The 18,615-nt window shown below is 40.0% G+C and overlaps 1 protein-coding gene across 1 annotated transcript; it reads left to right on the top strand.

Moving 5' to 3' along the window:
* Positions 1 to 351: 351 nt before the first annotated feature.
* On the top strand, positions 352 to 16,044 carry LOC126483122 (programmed cell death protein 2-like). The gene is made up of 4 exons (XM_050106592.1): positions 352 to 475; positions 755 to 915; positions 5,309 to 6,109; positions 15,176 to 16,044. The coding sequence occupies exons 1-4, from the start codon at positions 368 to 370 to the stop codon at positions 15,456 to 15,458; spliced, it is 1,353 nt and encodes a 450-aa protein (XP_049962549.1). The 5' UTR covers positions 352 to 367; the 3' UTR covers positions 15,459 to 16,044.
* The last annotated feature ends 2,571 nt before the right edge of the window (positions 16,045 to 18,615 follow it).

Raw genomic sequence — 18,615 nt, 5'->3', positions numbered from 1 at the left:
AAAGAATTAAAATCAAACTATCGAAATCAGCTACTCGTTTAAGGGCAACAAACAATGCAGTTCACTGGACGGTCTCTTGTTCCCACAATAGCATTTTTATACCGACAGATGTCGGGCGAGCAGTTGATTGGAACTTGTGTCATGTAAATATACTACATTTGCAGCGATTTGTTGCTTGCGCAGGCCTGTGTGCAGATATTTGCGCAGACCGATTCTTGCGGGTGGTTAGGCCTTCAGATTGTTAGTGTAAAATATTGACAAAGAGTGTAGCATTTTGTAACGACTGACATATCTGTAGTGATTAGTCTTTGACCTTGCAGACGGAATTTGTGTTTGTTTTGTACTGAATATTTTATGTTGCAGGAAAATGGCCAGGAAAGGTGGTAGGGTTTTATTGGGTTTCGAAGATGAGATAATCACAGAAAAACACAAGTCTTTTGTTAATTTTACAACAAATAAAATCGGTGGTAAACCGGTGCGTACCATCTTAATAAGTTCTGAAATTATTTTTAATGAATACATACGTTGTTGGCTGGTGGTAATGAGATATTTAAGTACTGCAGTGATACGCAGTACTTGTCAAATGTGTTTTTTGAATATTATTTATGTTGTATATCATTGCGCAGTTTTGTTTTTTCTCATAACTGTCAAAGAATCTCCAGTGGAATTAACTGTCAAAGAATCAGTTACTTTAATTGCAGTGTCTCTTGTGTCTGTGAATCTTGAGTGAAATTATAATTTGTTTTACTTTAAGGATTGGCCATGCGATGGAATTCCGACTCCGTCGTGTCAGTTGTGCGGTCTCGTACTTCCACTGATCGTACAGATTTATGCTCCCCTCGAAAATTCTCCGTACCACAGAACTTTATATATTTTTGGTTGCATAAATCCAAACTGCTGGAATCAAAGCGAAAGGTGAGATATTTGTTACAGATCTACATTAGGTCATAATAGACATATTGACTTCCAGGATTTCTGGTGGCTGGTAGATTTCCAATGACTGGTGAACATGGGCGAGAAAGAAGCCGAACTTACATCGTAATTTGCATTCTCAGCATTTGCGTGTCAAGTTTTGTTTTTACGTATGTCGCCTATATAAAGAGTCATTTTTCTTTTTATCGTTTTAAAGTACGCTTCTGATGAGTGTGTATAGAATACATTACTTCAAAAAGCAGAAAATATTGTATTTTTGCTGAAGATTACATTGAGGTTGTGATTTTTTGTATTGTGGTAGTGTGAAAGGGACTTCTCTGTTGACAGACTCACTCTGTTGACATAGTCAATGTTGCATTTTCTGATTTTGTATATGGGAGTAATATCGTTTGAGTGGATATGATTTCTGCAAATATTTGTGAATATTGCAACACCGTGAAGGATAGATACACTTGACTGAAATGCCCTCTGTACTAAAATTTGGCGCTCAACAATACACAAGTGTTTGGGATAAAAAATCATATGGTACTTGATGTCAGACTTCAAAATTTCTGTGCCAATCAAAACCTCTGAATGTTGTGAAATGAAAACAAAGAAATTTTTTTAAAATGTATTCCAAGACACTTTCAGTCCACTTCAGCAGTGATTGCTGGAGAGCAGTAGTGTACAAGTTGTTGATGAGCGAAATTCCAAGCATATTTCATGTACTTTTCAGTCAGGCAAATGTGCAGACCAGGGAACCAACAGTACCTGTTGTTCACTATATCCATTGTGGAGGGACATTTGGTTGATTGAAGAAAGACTTAAAACTTTAACTCCTGTGGCCAGTCACGGCTCACCTTGAATGTGGCATGTGGAGTCGTCCAAAAATGAGGCAATCTCTCTTGCTCTTAACTCTCCCTGGTATTGCTATTCAGTTTACCCTCATTATAAATAAGTTGTAAGTACATTCTGTAGCTGGTGACATCTGAAACTACCACACTAGATGTTTCTTCTTCTGTCACTTGAAAATGTAATGTACAGATTTTAGTCAGCATGATGGCAATTAACACAATGTGATCACGATTCTAAGACAGATTCATTTGGGACTTCAAGAAACACTAAAAGTTCATCACTCAGCTTGCCAGTTATCATGCCTTGTGCCCATTGCAGTCTGAGAGGTTTGTGGTTTAGTGTCAACAGAATCTGATGCACTTGTATGTCTGTTACTAATCTCACCTGCAACATACTATTGATACAGACAAGTCCACACCAGTGTTATATTCCATTGTTAAGCTAACATTAATGATGTAGCTGTATGGCCTTTACAAACTTGTGGACAAGGCTGCAGTTATGCTGTATACTGGGCACATTGTACAGTCCAGGAGCCTCATCTGTATATACTGGTTCCACGAGAAGATGGCAGGAAGCTCTATATGAACCAGAGTTGCATGGTGTGACAATCAAAATTTTCAGTATTAATGAAAATCGCAGTACCGCACATGGATTTTGAACTGTGATATCACAAACCCACACATAAATCCAAAACTGTATTGACAATTTCATTTGAGCTATATAGCTCAAATGAAGCCCACAATACCAGCAACTCCCACATACCTTCAACACATTGAACACTAATTTGAGGTGAGGATGCCACCAAACCATAACTATCACAAGTAACTAATCTCTAAACCTAATGAGGCCACATCCCATGACATCCTCCAATATAAACTAATAAGTGTGAAGTTCAACTACCAACTGAAAATGGAAAAAAAAACTACTTCAACAAAAATTTCAATACTCATATCTCAAAGAAAATTATATACATAAATAAACACACTACATTTCTTACATATAAAGACCAAAAAACCATAAGAACATACTTGTCACTCAGTCAGCTAACAGATTAACACACACACACACACACACACACACACACAAAATAACCATTATTTAAGACCCACACCTCCCTAACCATAACTGCCCCCCCCCTCTCCCCTCCTCCTCCCACCAGCCAACTGATACCCATTCCCAACCAGTACCCACATAAAAACATACATACAAAAATATTAAATTCAAACAAAATGCATTAACACAAGTGTAATTTTGTCCCCCTTGCCCTAAAAAGAAAAAAGGGGGGGGGGGGGCACACTCCATTCCACAATGCCCCAATCCACATTAAACAATACCTTCCCTCTCACATGTTTAACTGCCTACCTTCGAAATGTACATTTTCCCCACAAGCTTCAAGAGACGTTGAAATACCGTTTTCCAGCACTTTCTTTCCTCAGCAATACTCATCAAGATGAAACTGGAATAGAATAGCACCTCTTCTCCATCTCTGTAACAGACTTCACAGTCCCCAATAACCCACTATGGTACTGGCACAGGCTCCCGTTGCATAATCTTTAACCTCTATGCTATGGTTCACTGTTAAATGTCAAAAGCTCATAGTACCCAGATCCGTGTGTGAAGAAAAAGTATCTGAAACAATAGTGAAATGCTGTTCTGTATGTTCTTTTATTGAACCAACCTAAACCCATTTTGTACACTTCCCCACCACCCTAAAACCACATCAGGATACCTTCACCCCCCCCCCCCCCTCCCCACACACACACACACACACACACACACACACGTTTTCCCCACAGGTCGATCACCCCTCCCATACTTAGTCTTTCCAAAGTGTGACTCATCAGTTTCTGCAGTGACCCCACCCCCCTCCTCCAGACCCCTCATAAAGATCACCCTATACTCTATAAACTGTGAAGGAATCTCATGAAACTGCTACGGTCGCAGGTTCGAATCCTGCCTCGGGCATGGATGTGTGTGATGTCCTTAGGTTCGTTAGGTTTAAGTAGTTCTAAGTTCTAGGGGACTTATGACCACAGCTGTTGAGTCCCATAGTGCTCGGAGCCATTTGAACCAATCTCATGAAAAAAGGAAACCAATCTCAGTTGTGCCTACCCCTGAAGCTCATCTCATGTGAACAAAACCAGACAGACAAATGAAAACACCAGTAATAAGTTAGCAGAACAGTATCTCTTACGGCCAGACTAGATTTCTTGAACCAGAAACCCAATCCCCAATAGACCTCTAAACGTTACCATGATGATGCTACCACAAGTAGTGGTCCCAGGTTCAAGAAGCAGCAACTTTCTTGAACTTTGTCAGTTGGCTGCACTGATGAAAACTCTTGCTGTCCGGTGAAGCCAGATAACATGGAAATTTTATAGTTGCAGCCATATTCTTGTCCATAGCCGCCACTACTAAATGACTTGAATTTAGTCATTAGATCCATGAAGAACACACACAATTAAATTCCGCAGATGAGCAAATTTCAAATGCCAAACTAACAGCTCAAAAACCGAAAACTAATTCATTGCCAGTAACTAACAAGATTAAAATAACTTATGGACAAGTGAACGACTACCACCTTTGAAAACGCCAATAAATCCAATGTCACACTAACGTCACTCACAAACAGATTATAAACACAATCATCCTACACTACAGTGTACCACTGCTTACTCCAACATGTGCTCTGCAAACAAATATCCATTACAAAGATGCCACAGCACAATGACGCAACACAACAAAGTTAAATTGGGCCAAAGGCACAACTTTTGGTTGACCCAAAATTTGTAGGGTCTGTTGTTCATCTTTTGAACTAGTCATTAATGATGCAGGGGCAATGACAATTTAGTTTCACAGTTCCTCTTCATTTGACAATCATTCAAATGTGACCTTGAAATTTCCAGTCACTCGAAAAGGGTGCTTTTTGGTGTATGTGCACTTCATCTCTCTGTAATTTTCAGTTCTACACATCCATCAAGTTTGAGTTTATTTTGATCATTCTTGCCTGTGTTGCAATTTTCATAAAATTTGGTGTACATAGTTCTACTGCAAATTAAGAGTTGTGGATTAGATGTGTGCATAACAATATAGGCCTTAGATTCCCTTTTGAATGTCCTCTTAGATAGTAGTTAGCAAGTAGTAGTGAAGGCGAAAGGGAGCGAGAGGGCTTAACAAACATTTGAGTTACAAAGTGTAATATTTCAGAACTTTCCAATGTAAAGCATAACATAGCCAAGGAAGAAGACACATGGTGAGAAGTTCATTAGTTGACTAGATGATTGGAAGAAAATATTCTATCATATTCTCTTCATGGAGATTGCTTGAATACTTAGTCTGTAATAATTTTTACTGTATAATTGTTATTGGGTGTCATAGTGTATTCTTACCACACATAACATAGCACAAACTGGCTGGACAGTTTTATGTTCTCTAAAGAGAGCTCTTTCATTTTTTTGTTTGAAGAGAATGACATATATTGTAGAATAAGTCTCATTCCCACAATGTATTGCCCCGTAACTTCTATTTCTTATGTATGCAGCTGGATCTGTGTGCGTAGCCAAACAGTTGATACTGCTTCTGATCCTGGTGTTGCCTCACCAGCAGTCACTGTCAATACTGGAACTACTACTGACTGGTGCCAAGAGGCTGATGATTGGGATGATGACAACAACGTTAACAACAATGAAGAAAATGGTAATGTAATAGCTTGCATAAAAAATGTGGAGAGCTGTGAACATGTGTCAGATGATGATAATGAAATGGAAGATAATCAGTGTGACCTGAGAATGCAGCTTGGGAATCTGAACCTCGATGAAAGGAATGCCAATTGTGGAGAAATGAAGGGCGGAGCAGGAATTCAGGAAGGAGGAGCTGTTGGATGTCTCATTTCTCCAGCAGCTACAGCAGAGATAGAAGGAGATGAAGGTGAAGTGGTCAGCATCGATACACCAACAGCCCCTCAACATGACCTTATAGCATTGCTTCAAGAAACAGCACCTTTGCCAGCAGTTCTCAGAAACTCAAGTGAAGCAAGTGGACAACGAATGCCATCATCCTGTTCACTTGAATTTGCTCCCTACTTCATAAGTGTTGATGAGGAGAATTTGGGTGGTTCGCCATCAATTACTCCTCTTTCAGAACATGTCCGAGAATTGTTGCAAGAGTATCAGCAAAATAGTGAGGAAGGTTCATTTAGTCCAGAGCAAGAAAAAATGGTTTCCATGGGTCAAGGTGACCAGTTAACACAAGAAAAATATGAAAAAAGTATTCCAGCCCATGGCGATAAAATGTTCCATCAGTTCCTGCTTCGCATACAGCGTAATCCGGGTCAGATTATAAGGTAAGTTTTATTTGCTAAATGGCAAGAAATATAAAATGTCTCTTTGAAATTAGTCATTTTTAAGACTACAGATAAGTAAGCATTTTATCAACAGTCACTAGCCTGTTGCAATCCATATTTATCAGTTCTTACATGCCATCAAACTTTTTTTATAAAGCATGTACACAGTGGGTTCACATGTGGAGAAGTTACAGAAGTTTTGATGGAGGCATTGTGAAACTGGAAGTGGGGGGGGGGGGGGGTGAGGTAGTGGGAACGTAAACACCACTGGTTTTGCGAGAGAAAAGGTCAAGTTTGGCACTTCAGCCTGATGGGTGCAGAGGGGCCACTGTGGACACTATACTATCTTCAGTGAGTGTTTTAAGACAAGGTGTGGTCAATTCTACAGTAGAGTGTTGATTATCCAAACTAATTGGGGGACATGGTGTTCAGAAAACAGGTTTATTTGGATAATCGAACTGTATACTTTTATTTACTAATTTACCCATTAAAAATTAAGTATATTTATAACAATGTTAATCTCTCTTATTATTACAAAGTCAAGTACAGTAAGAATGTGTGTAGTACTGCCTAGTATACAAGAAATATGTAATACATATGCATTTTACATGTACAGTGTGTATGTATAGGAATAATTTAAAAAAAAAAATTCTAAGTATGGTTAGTCCAAGCAAGCCTACCAGCTTTCAAGCAGGTAAGTCATGCACTTTTTTTGGGCAGATATCTGATAGTGGTCACTTTTATCTTGAGCTTCAAACCATCGGAAGACATTATGTGAACAAGTAAATGCTTCAGAAGCAGCCAGAATATTGTCACCTTCATTTTCTGGACCACTAGTTGACGAGATGCTGGCTGCTTCAGCTTTATCAGTGACAAGGTTTACAATTTCAATATCCTGCAAGATTTAGTGCCCTGTATCTGCATCATCAGCACTCATCTGTCTTGAGTGTCATGGCAATTGAGGTCTTTTTGCATATTGAACATTTTGGACACACCATTCTGTTCATTATTTTAAATTAGAATTTGAGAACTTCCCGCCATACCCAAAATTTTATTCCAGCCTTTTTTCAAATTCTGTTCTTTACACTATCCCATGCTGGTCTGATCATGTAGGACACATTTTCCAAATCAGTATTTTTATTTCTTGACAGACTTCATTCTGCTTCCACTTCTCTTTCTGACAATAACTTACATAAGAGTTCTTTTCTGTAAAACTGTTTGAAAGTCTCTATAACATCTTGATCCAAGAGCTGTAATAATGAGGTTGTGCTAGATGAGAGGAATATCACTTTCGCCGGCCGGTGTGGCCGTGCGGTTAAAGGCGCTTCAGTCTGGAACCGCGTGACCGCTACGGTCGCAGGTTCGAATCCTGCCTCGGGCATGGATGTGTGTGATGTCCTTAGGTTAGTTAGGTTTAAGTAGTTCTAAGTTCTAGGGGACTTATGACCACAGATGTTGAGTCCCATAGTGCTCAGAGCCATTTGAACCATTTTTGAATATCACTTTCATGAATGTGTCCTTTTCGATTAAGATCTCAAGAGATGGATGAGTTGGTGTGTTGTCAAGGAGCAGTCATGTTTTCTCTCTTTTGCCATTTTTTAACTGATGAGCTTCACAATCTGTCAGATGCCTACTCAACCATGTCTATCAACTCTGTTCCACAACCAACAGCTCAGACTGTTTGCACATTGGCCGGAACTGGGTAGACCAGCTGGAACTAGACTCAATACTCTACTGAGGGACATCAAACAGCCTCCTATAGTCTGTGTTTCTAGAGCTTCCTCTCGACACCCTTGTGGTCTGTACCCTATCCTGTGATATGGATGGACCTCTTTTGTGGCCCCTAGAAGGATGCTGATCCCACCCTTCTCCAACACCTGTTTTGTTTGATCCTCCACAGTTATTCTAATTACGTATGCATTTACATGGACAGATTGAAAGTCAGCACCAGGGTTGGTTATGCTTTTGCACGTGCAAGGGGACATGAGAAACACACTCTGCTGAGTGCCTGCGGTGTATATACTGCAGAGTTGGTTGCCATATCTCAGGCTTTGTGGTACGTTAAGTCCCTGACCACAACAAACTTTCTGATTTGTAGCGATTCCACAAGTTGCTTAAAAGTCATATCCCTGTGCTATGCCAAAAAATCATTTGGTCACCAACTTCCAAGACCTATTGACCTCTGCACCTCTGGAAAGACAGTGACTGTCGTCTAGACACTGAGCCATGTAGGCATTCCAGGAATTGAACTTGTCAACCTTCTAGCTAAAGACACAACTGCAGACTTCACAATACTGGGCACTGACTTATGATTACAACTTTGATGCAATACTGTGAGGGTCTGGGAATTGGAATGACAGGCTGCTACGAACCAAGACAAGTTGAGGGCAATTAAAAGGTCCATTACAGTTTGGCATACATTTTTCCAGGCCTCTTGGAGACACACCAATGAGCTCCTTCTGCATTGGGAGGATCATCATCCTGCAGCTGCGGAGTCTACTGACTGTAGCATGTGTTCTTGTTGAGTGCATCCTGCTTGTTGGTCTGCAGCATGCTCTCAGCTTTCCTACCTAACTACCTCAGATCCTTGCATATGATGACACAACCACTACGAAAATATTGCATTTCCTAAGGGGGGGGGGGGGGGGAGATTTTGCTCTAAACTATAATACTCCTCTACTTTCAGTGTTAGGGGTGGTTGTGAGGGGAAGAGCCTTCCCCTGCAACAGGTACCCCACATGCAGTCACAGGTTACCCTCCTACCTTGTTGTGCCTTGCAACACTCTTGCGCAAGATGCTGCCTGAGTTATCTCTGTGTACTTTTACCTATCATGTTACTACTACTGTCACACTCTTTATCAAACTCTTTGACTTGCTTGTATAGTTGGAGCAGCCAAGTCCCCCTTGTTTTGCTTTTTACCTTTTTACATGTTTCTCTCATGAAATGGTGGGACTAATGACCCAGTAGTTTGGTGACTTTAAACACATAATCATCATCATAATGAATCCTGCCTCTCCCATCTTACACTACCATCCAACCATGATACCCCCACCTCTCACCTAACATGACCTGGTCACATTCCAGGAGTTCCTTACCTCCAACCTGGGCTTACCATCCTTCCCCAAGTCCCTTCCTAAGAACACCAACATTTCAGAAGAAGAAAGGACAGCCATACGCAATCTCAAAAAAGGTCCTGACCTTATCATCCTACCTGCAAAGGTTCCACCACTGTCGTTATAAATCACAGTGACTGCCTGGTGGAAGGCCTCTGCCAGTTATCTGACACCTCCACCTGTAAACTCTTCCAGAGTGATCCTTTCACAGAAGTCGAACATAATGTCCAATCCTTGCTTTAAAGCATTAGCCCATGCCAGAAACTATGCCATGAATCAATTCTGCTCCTCATTCCTGCACACCCATCTTCTGCAAGCACCCTAAAAACAACAAACCCAACAATTCTGGACCCCTCGTTGTATCTGGATATTGTGCTCCCACTGATTGAATTTCTGCTCTCACTTACGAACATCTCCAACCAATTGCCTGAAATCTAGCCTCCCACGTCATAGATACCAACCACTTCCTTCACCGACTCAGGCACCATCTCCACTGCTATGCTTCCTCGATACCTACTTGTCACTGTTGATGCCACTTCCCTACACACGGCCATCCCTCATGCCCATAGTCTTATCCGTATTGAATGCTACCTTTCCCAACGTCCTTCAGTCTCCAAAACCACTGCCTGATTCCTCGCACACTTTGCTATCTTTCTCCTAACACATAACTACTCCTTTGAAGGGAAGATAATAGAAACAAATGTGTGACACAGTCATGACACTAATATGGCTTCCTCCTATGCCAACCAGTTTATGGGCCATCTAGAGAAAACCTTCTTAGCATCCAAAAACCCCAAACCCCTGGTTCTGTTCAGGTTCATTGATGATATCGACATGATATGGACCCAGGGCTAGGACACCCTTACCACCATTCCTTCACAACCTCAACACGTTCCTCACATTCACTTCACTTTGTCCTCCGCAACCCAGCATGGCACCTTCCTGGGTGTTGACCACCTCTTCTCTGATGGCCTCAACAACACCTCTGCCCACATATAATCTGCCAACCACATACGGTACCTACATTCTGACAGCTGTCATCCATTCCACACCAAAATAATCCCTCCCATAAAGCTTGGCCACCTGGGAACAGCATGCCCAGTAACAAGAAGTCACTTGCCCAGTACACTGAAGATATCATGAAGGCCTTCACAGACACACTATTCCCAAGACCTAGTCCGACAGATTTCCTGTGCCATATCCCCCACCCCAGTACTCCCATTACTGCCACGAACCAGCTGCAAAGGAGTGCCCCTTCATCACCCAATACCACCATAAACAGAAACAACTGGAGCTTCCCACCTCTCCTGAAGAGGGTGTTCTGTCACCCAACTTCCACATCATCCGTGTCCATCCTCATGCCACTCGCAATCCCAGCCCCTTGCCAAGGGGATCATATCACTGTGGAAGACCCAGGTGAAAGACTTGCCCAATTCACCTACCAACTCAACCCCCACCCACCCACCACCACCACTTCCTATTCCAGTCCTGTCACTTGCTTATCCTGTCTCATCTGCGGCAGGGCAACCTTTGGAAGCTGCCATGTTATATACCAGCTCTTCTGCCTTCATTGATTAGCTTTCATATTGGTATGACTAACAACCAGCTATCCATTAGGATGAATGGCCTCCATCATACTGTGTCCAAGAGCAAATTGTATTACCCTGTGGCACAACCTGCAGCTGTATCTAACATACTTGATTTCAATGAGTGCTTCACAACCTGGACTATTTTTGTCCTCCCCTCCACCACCAGCTTTTCCGCACTGCGCAGATGGGTGTTACTGTTATAACACATTCTCCATGTCTGAAATCATCCTCAACTCAACTTATGGCAACCTGCTATCACACCCTCCACCCAACTGTTTCTACTCCCTCTTTCCTGTCAGCTCCTCACAATGCACCTCCCCTCACCCTCATTGTGCACTGCTTTCTGCCAGCACAAGTACCAGTCTTCTACCCTCTTCTGCTCCCCCATTTTCTCCTCTCCCCTCCTCTCCCTCCTCTATAGCCTACCAACACTCTCTCTGCAGTCCTTACCTACTGCCTCTAGTCCCTGCATGCTCTGCCACACACTGCCAAATCCTCTGTCCCCCATCTGTACCGTGATATCCCTTCCCCGCCACTCCCATTCAGTGTGTTTCTGTTGCAGTCTGGCCAGAGTGGTTGGAGGTAGCTGTCATGTGACAACCCCTTGCTTGTGTGAATGTGTGTGCATTTCTCTTTTCTGAAGAAGGCCTTGGGTGAAAGCTTATATGTAACAGTCTTTTTGTCATGCGTGTCTGCAACTCCACGTGCCATCTTTACAGTGAGTAGCAATCTATACTTTTCATAATATTTATTACTTTAAATATTGCTTGATAAATATGAATTCTTTTGTCTTCCCCCATTAAACCAACTATACAGGAATCCCAAGCACTCAACATAAATAGGCTGCCACTGTTGCTTACATGCAACTGTTTGCTTTAAGTCTACTGACAAATCAGAAATTAAATTTTAACCGAGCCAAGAATACTCTGAGTTTATTGCATTTCACATCTTTTTTTGTGGAAAACAACATTTAAAGAAGAAGGCAAGAGAATACTGTTTCAAATAGGATCATGCCCAGAATTGGTTGTAATTTGTTCATAGATGATTATTTTTCCAATGGAATACAATGAAAGTGTGGTCACATTCCTCTGTTAACGATAGGTTAGGCAGTCCACTTAATAAGGTTCTGTGGATTCTATTTATTTTTAGAGCAATCCTTTTAGTGAAAACAAGACAAAAAAGTTACTAGATCATGTTACCCTCTTCTAGATCAGTTCCTTGCATTGTACTCACGTGTTAATTGTGGTGATCAGAGGTTGGAGATTGCCACCAGTCTTGGAAAGGTTCTGGTAGTGAAATTGTTGCTAGACTGTAAAGGTAGGCATGCGATCTGATCAATCTGCTAATTGAATTTTGATACCACTTTATGTAGTCTTAGCTCTACAGTTGTTTGTAACTTGTGTTCAGTGATATGCCTCATTGTGAGCAAGTTTTAATCATAATTTTGTTCTGTATTGTATGTACGACTACTGCCACCACGACCACATTGGAAGCAGTTACTATCCATCTACATAAAGACACTGACTGTCTTTGATACAGTTGCTACATTCCACCAACTGGCTCCCATAACAAATTAGTAAGGTCACCCATGTTGCCACACTTTTAGTGAATTGCACAGAGAAGTAAGTAATATACTGTTCAGCATTATCACAAACAGTCTTCACTGTAATAACAAGCAAGAATCATAGTGCACTTGGTCTGTGTTACCAACTCCCAAACATTTTGCACTTTGGAATATAGGTGTTTTCATAAATCTTATAATCAAATATGACTGGCATTGTAGGTATTAGGTCATTGGGCCATTAGTACACTTGATCGCTGCATCATTTGGAGACTTCCAAAATTGTGATCCATTGGAGCACATTACATGCCTCTAGTCAATTACTACAAGGTGGGCCTAGTAAATGGGGCTTGGAGAACAGAGTTCCAGGATACAGAGAAACGTAGCAGAGGACTGGAAATACAGTACTAACCTCACTATAGCAGATGTTGAAAGTGACCACTATTCATCTCTTGGCACTTTTTGTCTCTGGTCAGCAAGTTGCTGAAGGCAGATCTAAACTGGGCTGGAATTGCTTCAAACTTATCCAAAATGTTCTACTGCAATTCTTGAAGACTATGAGGGTTGTTGTGATACACCTTAGGCTTCAGGACTCCCCACACAAAGTAATTGCACACTGACAGATCATGTAACGTGGGTGGCCAGCTAGGGCCGTGACCTTTGCTAACGACTGTCAGGCATGAAGATTGTGTAAATGTGCTCCAAGGTTTGGCTGTCTGTAAGGGCAGTTGCTCCATCCTGTTGAAAGTAACTGTAGATCTTTTACTCCTGTGTTAATGCTGCCACAAATGGTTTCAAAATGTTGGCAACGTAATGTGCCGAAGTCAGTGTGCAATGAAAGAAGATGGGAACAATAATGTGCTGTGCAGACACTGCACACCAAACCCAACCTTATGATCATGTCATGGTGTTTTGTGGAAGTTATACGGATTCTCCACTGCCCAGAGCCTGTGATTCTGTGAGCTGACATAACCATTCAGGTGAAACTGGGCTTCTTGCGACATAAAGAACAAATCCATATCCAAGCCATTCATTATCTCAGTGAACAGCCACTCACAAAACTGGAGGTGCTGAGGAGCTTCTGCTAGTTTTAATGCGTGAACAACAGACACTCGGTACGGATGTATGTGTAGGTGTAGGTGCAGGTAGAGTATTCATCCACATGATCGACTTGATACTCCGGTCTCTTGTGAGATGTGTTGGGTTGATTTTGTGGGACTCTGAAGGGTATTTTCTGCTGAACTACAGCCACATTTTCTGACGTGTGGGCACATTTTTGAATGTTTTTTGACTTGTTCAAAACAGATCTTGTCTGACGCCATTTTCAGACTAAGGATTGTGTGGCACTCTTTTCTGGCACTTTGACAACATTAAACTTCTCAGCAACAACTGACCGCACTGTTTCCATGACTGTTGTCACGTAACTTTCCACACTGAACACCCGTTGCTCCACTGTGAGTACCATCATCCCCTCTGCACTACACCACTCATGCTGACAAAACCGCTACTGTGCTCTGAACCAGTGTGGAAATCACATGGCGGGTGTACATGTGATGGTTGTGGTTACATGCATACATTCATGTCCAATCGTCTCCACTCATCTGGGCCACTTTTATTTGCCCCCACAGTGTATCTTATTTGTTGGTTTGGCCATCGAAAACTTGCAGCTTTATGTGCTGCAGCGAGCAATGGAATTTTGCGAAGTACCTAACTCCAAATGCCCATTGCATGCAATTTCCTTCACAATTGTTCGTTTGGAAACTGATTTAGATGGATGTACATTCACTGGTAACAGAAATTATCGTAGTTTCTAAACCAATTATCACTGACAAGGTGTGGCATTTGTCTCCAGTCTCTGTCAGTTATGTACATGTTACATGCTTGTGAATGGTACACAATTCCATATAGACAAGTTGCACAGTCTGCGTTGATACACTACCAAATTGGGCAACTTCTTTCACTGTGTGTTTATGTACCTGTCTAAACAGGGTAGCTCCATTCAGCCATTGTATCAGGTCTTCAAGTCCACCCATTTTAGTGCACACCTCCAATACAACCAACTGGCACCCCCCCCCCCCCCCCCAATTAACTACCATGACTTGCATAAGAGGTGGAGGGTTACATAATTGCCAGGTACACCCAATTGTACAGCATTCCAAAGGAACCAGTGCATATTTTTAAGGATGATGAAACATTTTGTCTGATGAGCTTATAAAACTTGATAAACAGTGAAGAAGAATGGATGTTTAAATGTTTTTTTTACTCTTGGAACTGTAGTAGTATTAAAGATTCAACCAACACTCAGAACTGTGTCCAGTGAATACTATGGTATTGTGCAGTCACATCCTAGTGTTGTTTGTACTGGAGTGCTGATTGTCCAAAATTACTGCTGATTGAGTATTTGAGTTCCAAGGAGCCAATTGTGGGGATAGAATTCCACAGACAAGAGTGAGACCTGGATGACCTGTGGTGCTCGTAATAATAATTTTCCTTCGCAGAAGAAATCTACTTTACATTTGACAACAAGTCCGTTCTTTCCATTGCCCAGAGGTTCTTTTTATTAGCTAATGTGGCACAATTAAAATCCACAACTTTAATTTCAAGGGACACAGTTCAGCTCAAGAGCTACCAGTCATGGATGTTGCTTCCCACACTCTGTGTAAACATGGAGGGCAGCTCGGATGGTTTCTTACACGAAGCCATCATGACACTCTCAGTTTTAATCATATAGAAACAGTTAAATATTAATTACTGTGGAAATTACAATTTTATAGCTAATTTTATATTTTTTTAAAATTACAGGTATTGCCGAGAAGGTGGTGGGCCATTATTGCTGCAGCCAGTGAATGAATCACCAGCAAGGTGTTCACATTGTCTTGGTGATATGATGTTTGAGTTGCAGCTGCTACCTACACTGATTCCTCGACTACGTTTAACAGCAGCTTGTTCAGGAGAGGGTGTGTCTTCAAGTTCCCATGTAGAATATGGAACTGTGCTTATATTTACGTGTCGTCGCAGTTGCTGGTCTGCTGGAGACTCATTCCGTAATGAGCGCATCATTGTTCAGTCTGAAAATGTCATTTAGGAAAACAGATTTAGCACTGTATAGTTTTGGCAGGCATTCTTTTGTCTTTACACTTTGAGAGGTGAGGAACACCTTTGCCAGACAGTGTTTTCCAGTCCTTCTCAATGAACCTAGTCTACATAATAACTCTTTATCCATTATTTGTCATTGGGTGTAATCTGTTGCCATATGAAGCTGACTTTACTCTTTCTTTTTTTCCTAGATAAGTGATATCATGATTTTTAATGTCCAGTAAAGTTTTCAGAAACAGTGGCTCATATACTCTCTGAAGATGCAGCTGGGAGAGTAGGGGCAAAGTGGAGCATGTCAGTGCAAGAGCCTGATGTTGAGGTCTCAGACTGGAAGGTAGAAACAGAGATAATACAGACACAAATATTGGTAAATAGTATGTGCTACTACCTTTCAATAGTTGGATGGGGTGGTTAAAAGTGTATATTTCTGGATGTGACTGTTTTATCATATCCATATACTGTATTTGTTTTAAAGGATCTGTCAGCACACAAATTTTTACCTGTGCTCTGGTTTTTTCAATCCAAGTGAACTCTAAATCTAGCACACTTCAGCCTTTTGATTAGCTTGTTCACTCACAAAAAGTACTGTTTTAAAATGACATTATTATTGAAGTTTTTCCATAATAAATGCATTATTGAATGTGTTACCACGACTTAAAATTAGATGAAGTATCCAAAATAATGTCTTTATTGCTGTTTGCTTGTAGTATGTCTCATTTCTTCTTCTTCTTCTTCTTTTGTAATCTGTAGATTCCAGATCTGTAAATTTCAGGGTACTTGTATAATTAATGTATTATTACTATTTATAGTACAGTGTAACCGATTCTAATTATTGTCAAAATGAGATTTTGTTTATGTTGTTGTGTTTGCTTGAAAGGTCATTTTAAAAAGAATGAAGAATTGGACATTCATGCGATTTTGCCATTATGTGAGCTGTGTGTGAAATTTTTTTTAACCAGCAAATAGCAATAAATGTACTGTAGTTTAATACATAATTAGTTTATTCATCTGTTTCAACAGTTCTGGCACTGACTCACTTGTCCAGCTGCATGTAAAATACTTTTCAAGAAATAGAACAAGATTTCATGAGAGGTTTTTTCTTTAGGATTTTTTTTCTCAGGTGGATTAATAATGTTTAAACATATAGGTATTTCATTCTGCAACATATTCATGTATTAGTAATGATCAACAGAAGTCAGTTTATATTTATAAAGCTTAAAATTCATTAGGAAAGGAAAAAATGTATATTTAGACTTGCTAGAGTACCTGTTCTCCATTTTATTGAATGGTAGCTAGAATTTAATGTTTTACTGACTGAATGGGTGGATTTTTGTCTGATGTCAATCCCTCCACATAATTGAAGGGCTTAAGAAAGTTTGTAAATAAATTGTAAAAGTGTTCATTGTATTATCTTGAGGATAATAGACTCGAAAAGCTACCTGAAGGAAGAAATCAGTAATGCACCAAACTTGAATGAACAATTTCAAGTGCTGCACTGATGGACAATGGGAACTTAAGTGCATTAGAAAAATAATGATTTTAATGCACAAAATTTTTCCACGAGCTTCAGAATGATCCTTGAGGACTTGTCAAATATTGCCTGACAACTATAAAAGTGCTCAACCTGTTGTAACTATACTGTAATGTATAATAAACATCTAGGGAGCGTAAGAAACACGTCTAGTCAAAAAAACCTAGATCGTACCGCAAAAGGATCATTGTGGGAGGAGCTATATTGATAAGTTATGAATTTTATGTATGTAACTATAATATACTAGAAAAGTAGAAGGCCCTTTGGCACATGAAAGTGATAGTGAAATTGGTAATTTATGAAAGTATACCAGAAAATATTATTATATAGCAGAAACAATAATATTTATCTTTTTAATTGAAATAATAATAACCTGTAATCAGACATTGTTGCTCATATTGAAAGTTGTTGGATACAGAATTCTAACATTTCGTTTGCATTGCTCTGATACATTTTACCAATACATTAGTTTTAATAGGACTTGTTTGACATTATGTGTTGGCATCTTATTTTAGTTGCAGCACAGATGTGAGACTTTTGATTTTGTGTGGAACTAATCATTCCAGTTTTTATAGGTATGCACAATCACATGAAGATCAGATATTTTTAACAATTTTGTGTGTGGATGGGTGGGGAGGGGCAGGGAGGAGGAGTTAAATAGTTTCTCTTTTAAACCCCACTACTCAACTCTCTTTTATAGTTGTTGATATGAAATACTATCATTACTCTTTGTTTCGTACACTTTGACACAATTAGTAGATATCTGGCACTCTTTTAAAGAAAAGACATTACAATTTGTTTGAACATATCTAAAACAAGGTTTTATTTCTTGGTAGTTATGGAATCATTATGATCATTGCATAGATCATTGTTGATGTGGTATGAGAGATGTTACCATAATTGTCTTCTTTATCAGAAGTGGAAAATAAAAATTTAAAGACCGCAACATTTTTCATGTTTAGTAAATACAATGCTCTTCACAGTGATACTGATCATCACAGTGTTTGTTTCACAGTTTGGCTTCCTTTTCTATGTCGTACTACTAAGCTTTACTTTCAGTGCCATATAACATTTATAAGTAGAAATCTGTTATCCAGGAAACTAATTTAACTGTTTTTGTAAATTCAGTGCTTGTGATAGTAGTCTTCTGTCTTGCTTCAGCAAATGTCAGCCACTACTCCTGATGCAGTAAATGAAAAGGTCTAGATTTAAAAGGGGAGTATCTGTAAGTTTTCTTTAAATAAAATCTTAGTGTAAAATTTAAATTTGTTGACAGTACTGACTGAATCGAGTCTTTTGTATGACAGCTGGCATACTCGCAGTTTCTCACGTATATTTATTGATAACATGCTGATGAAATTTGTCACCTGTAAGCAGCAAGAATGAGATATTACTTTGCAGATCAGATCTATATTTTATTCTTTTAAAGCATTTCAAAGTTGTGCAATAAGTTGTCAAATATCATACTTACCACCCACTTTGTGACTTAATAGTAGAAGTTAGATAGTTGTTAACATAGTATTTAACGTGGTGAGTGGTAGCAAGAAAAGTTATGATTGTGGTGAGGTTAATTTAACACTGTAAGAATTGGAGACTGTAAGTGACTGCAGGACAA

The sequence above is a fragment of the Schistocerca serialis genome, chromosome 1, assembly GCF_023864345.2.
Source record: "Schistocerca serialis cubense isolate TAMUIC-IGC-003099 chromosome 1, iqSchSeri2.2, whole genome shotgun sequence".
Taxonomy (NCBI): Eukaryota; Metazoa; Arthropoda; class Insecta; order Orthoptera; family Acrididae; genus Schistocerca; species Schistocerca serialis.
This window is presented reverse-complemented; position numbering and strand designations above follow the sequence as displayed.